The sequence below is a fragment of the Balaenoptera acutorostrata genome, chromosome 1, assembly GCF_949987535.1.
Source record: "Balaenoptera acutorostrata chromosome 1, mBalAcu1.1, whole genome shotgun sequence".
Classification (NCBI taxonomy): domain Eukaryota; kingdom Metazoa; phylum Chordata; class Mammalia; order Artiodactyla; family Balaenopteridae; genus Balaenoptera; species Balaenoptera acutorostrata.
In genome coordinates this window covers 192081494-192085441 of record NC_080064.1, presented here as the reverse complement: position 1 = coordinate 192085441, position 3948 = coordinate 192081494, and the positions used below count along the sequence as shown (strand labels likewise).

Sequence of the window (3948 nt, the reverse complement as noted above, 5' to 3'; positions counted from 1 at the left end):
TTTTGCCTGCTTTTTAAAATATTTGTAGGTGTATCTGATATCCTGCTATTTTTTTTATGTTTAATTCTCTTTTTGTCAGAGAATATTGTCTGAGTAATTTTAATTCTTTGAAATTCAATAAGATTTGTTTAGTGACCTAGAATATGATCTAGCTTGGTAGACAAGGGCATTGCTAAATCACGTGGGTCAAGTCTTCCTTGTGTGTTACAGTTTTATGATGTGGAGGATATTTAGAATCCAGGTATTATGCCTCTAAATGCCAGTAGTTTATAACAATTATTTTGCAACCAAGTTTTCCTCAGAAATTTTTAGATGCCTGTTGGGGGCAGCAATGCTTCCTATTGAAAATAACTAATTTAAAGAATCATGGGTTGGATTCTTCTCTCACCTCCCTGTGTCAGCTTGGATTTTTCTCCCTCTTTCTTAGCTCTGTAGTTCTTCCAGGCTACTTTGTAGCAATTTGATTCTAAAGCATCACCTTCCACTGGAACCCAAAGGTCTGGAGGAGCTTCAAGCTCCCAATGGATTTATCTGAGGTTAACCCAACCTGGAGCCTGGAGTCTCCTCAAATGTCCATCGATGAAAATTCCCAGGCAATTCCAGTTGCCTCTCAAATTATGTCTGAAGTGTTAGTAAAGAAGCTCAGTAACTTGACGCTCAACCCTAGTATCAAATTGCCCTTCATTCTACCAGAATGTCTACCTCAACCGACTGGGTGGTTACTTGGTGAAAACATACCCTGTAGGAGAGGGGTGACGACCATGTTAACTGATCGGAGAGATAAGATGGAGCGGCTGATTCAATCTATTAAAAAGCGCTACTGCAAAGGAGTTTCTCGGTCTGACTCTCAAAGAGAACCACTGCAGAACGACGTTGAGACTCCCTCAAGAGTGCAAAGATTTAGATGCAGCTGTCGTTTTTGCCAGTCTAATAGAGATCCTTCTGAGGATAATTATGAGAATTATTACACCAATAAGTATTACAGTAATTATGACACGGAGTCGGATGAGCCATAAACCTCATTCTTGTACTATTTTTTCTTACTGGTAATTTTAGGATTATTATGAAGCAGCTTGGGAAAGATTGTGTACCAATATTTTGATAACCTATATTATAAGTTCTGTGATGTCTTTTTTTCTTGCATCTCTTTTCTACCTTAGTACAGTAACTTATAAGGAATCTATGTAGCTTGCATTTGAATGACTTGAATATACTTTAGTTCCACTTTGTGAAACAAATTAACTTGTGTGGAAGGAATGTGAAGAAAACATTGGGTGGCTTGGCCACAGCATTGTTAGAACAGCATGTTGAATCGTAATAAAAATTTTTGATGTCCTCTTTCAAAAAAAAAGAAAGAAACATGAATATTACAATTATTTTATAAATTAGGTATTTTAGATTTACTTGTTCTCAATCCTATCTAAACCATCATAAAATGTGATAATTATTAATTCATTTTGCTTTAGTCAAATGTTAAAAATGTAAAATTCAGGATAAAATTACTTAGTAAATTGGTGTTTTAATGTGGTGTTCTGTCTCTGTGAACATGTGTGTGTATGTATGTGTGTGTGTATGTACACTAGTATATGTTAATCATTGTCCATATTGGATATTTTGTTTTTTCTTTCATTGTATTCATCTATATTTGCAGAATTAATAACATCTGCACAAAAATTGCAAAGAAATTCCTTCCTCATATTTATAACTTTTATTGTGATGAAATTGATGTGGATCCCTTAAAGGAAATAATTACTTCTTAGTTTTTATCCAAGGGAATGTGGCCTGAGCAAGTGTCTCTTGATTGGTGGTGGTGGACGAAGTGTGAACCCTTTGAAAATCACTTAATGATGGTAGCTTTTGAGGTAGCAATTTCGACCACCTGCACTGGACCATCTGGACCCATCATTATTTCTGCTCTGTGAAGTAGGTTATTATGGTTCACACAAACACATTTCTGTTTTTTCATAACTAGAACAGTTCACCTGGGACAAAAAATAGGAGAAATCTGTACAAAAATCCTTCATGCAGAGAGGATAGCTGAATTAAATATTATTATTAATGGAATTTAAAATTTTTTCTCTTATTTTTCTGTCCAATAAATTCTGTTCCTATTTCCTTTACTGATGTAGAGAACTGTGATTTGAAAAGTCACAAACAGTTCATCCCTTGGTTGAGATAAGTACACCTTCATAGCTTGTTGTATCAACTTTGTACTCATAGAGTTGGTAATAACTATTTGTAACTGATTGATAATAAGTGATAGACATTTTTTTGGTAACTTGCTCAAATTTAAACTGCATAAAGTAGTGTAAGAACAAGGTCCCTGGTGAATATATAAATTATTTTTTTTAAAAAATAGGTTCAATTGAACCACTTTTTCTCAACTTCTCTAATAAATCAAACAACCCAAATCAACATTATTATGTCAAATTCTTCTTTGCACTCCAATAAATATCAGCACATTCCACAAAACCAATTAATAGTAATAGTGTTACTCCTACTAAAACGTACTTTCTTGAGGGCTTGCTTTGTGCTAGATACAATGCTTTATTATCTAATTTAATTTAATCTTCCCGATAAAACATGGGTTGATGCTATTTCTAGCAAATGGAAGACCTAGAAACTGTCTCAAAATTTCCATTCTTCAATAATTCCATTTTATTCTCAAAGAGTAGAAATTAGTCTAGTTTAGGAGGTTGTGAGTATGAAAAGTATATCCAAGGAAGTGATTACAGAATGTGCAAAGTATGAACGTAGCCTGGCTTCTTTACTGGTCCATAAGGAGATCTATAAATGGTTAGAGGATAAAAGTCAAAGAACACAGTTACAAAGAGTGAAGCTGTGTTGATACTTAGGGGCAAAATCAGGGAGGGCTTTGCAAATGACACTTAGCAGTCTGGACTTACCCATGAGAGCATCAGGGAATCACTGAAGGATTTAAGGCAGACAAATAATAGCCTTATAATGCTTAAGAAAATTTTATTCTGCTTTTATGCTTAATGTATTATAAGACTGTAAGACTGGAAACAGAATGACCATTTATGAAACTGACCCTATATTAAAGTTGCTCGATGGCCATGTCCTGCATTTGAATCATAAAATCACAGCATCTTTTGTGGTTTATTAGAAAGTAAAATTTAACAATAACACCCCAGTTTCTGGATAGGAGATTTGATGATTTCTGTTTGTTGCTTTGTCAAGGGCTTAAGTAACCTGAGAAAAATTTGGAGGGCACTGCAGTTTGAAGACTTTGGATAAATTTATCTACATTATACTTCTTCCTCTTGTGTAGAACTCTAGGCTGTGACCAGTTTCTGCATACAGCTTTCTTTCAAAACGTCTTTCCCTATGAGAACTTAACTATGTGAAAGTCCAGTTTTCCTCTGGGTCCATGCCCCCATTCCTTTAAGGAAGAAAATCCTTCCCACTCTCCTTTATCTGCTTCCTGCTTGGGGAAGGCAGCAGGCAAACCCTACTTCGTCCAGTACTGTTGATTGTGTAAGTGTGTCTGTTCTACAGCATGAAAGAATTCAAGTCTTGTCCCCATTTGCCTGTGCTTTGTCTGTTCTTAACACCTGACCACACCTATCAAGCCTCTGTGTTAGTGGAATTCTTGTAAAGTCTTTCCAGTTATTTTTCTGGGGCATTGCTCTTCATCAGGAGGGTAAATTGTGACTCAGTCTTGGCATGATTTTTGTAGCTTTGTCTGATGTATACTATGCAAAATGTATCTAGTTTCAAGCAGCCGTGCAGATTTGTCCATTTTTTGTACATAATGTGAGTCATTTAATGGAGATAAGAATTTGAGAGGTGCAACTAGCACTTAAAACCAAGGCATTACACTATTCAGAACTTTTCTCCCCTATACTTTCAATGTCTTCTTTTCCACTGTTTTCTTCTGTTCAGCTCACAGACATATACAAAATTTCTCTATCTGAAAATCTTAGT

General features: G+C 35.4%; 1 protein-coding gene across 1 annotated transcript; it reads left to right on the top strand.

Moving 5' to 3' along the window:
- Window positions 1-521: 521 nt before the first annotated feature.
- LOC103011280 (developmental pluripotency-associated protein 3-like) lies at window positions 522-1016 on the top strand. Its single transcript, XM_028162606.2, has one exon. It carries the CDS (start codon window positions 522-524, stop codon window positions 1014-1016), a length of 495 nt encoding a protein of 164 aa, XP_028018407.2.
- Window positions 1017-3948: the final 2932 nt, after the last annotated feature.

What these genes read in the sequence shown, in the direction of transcription:
- LOC103011280 (XM_028162606.2), top strand. Translation starts at nt 522, where the DNA reads ATGGATTTATCTGAGGTTAACCCAACCTGGAGCCTGGAGTCTCCTCAA.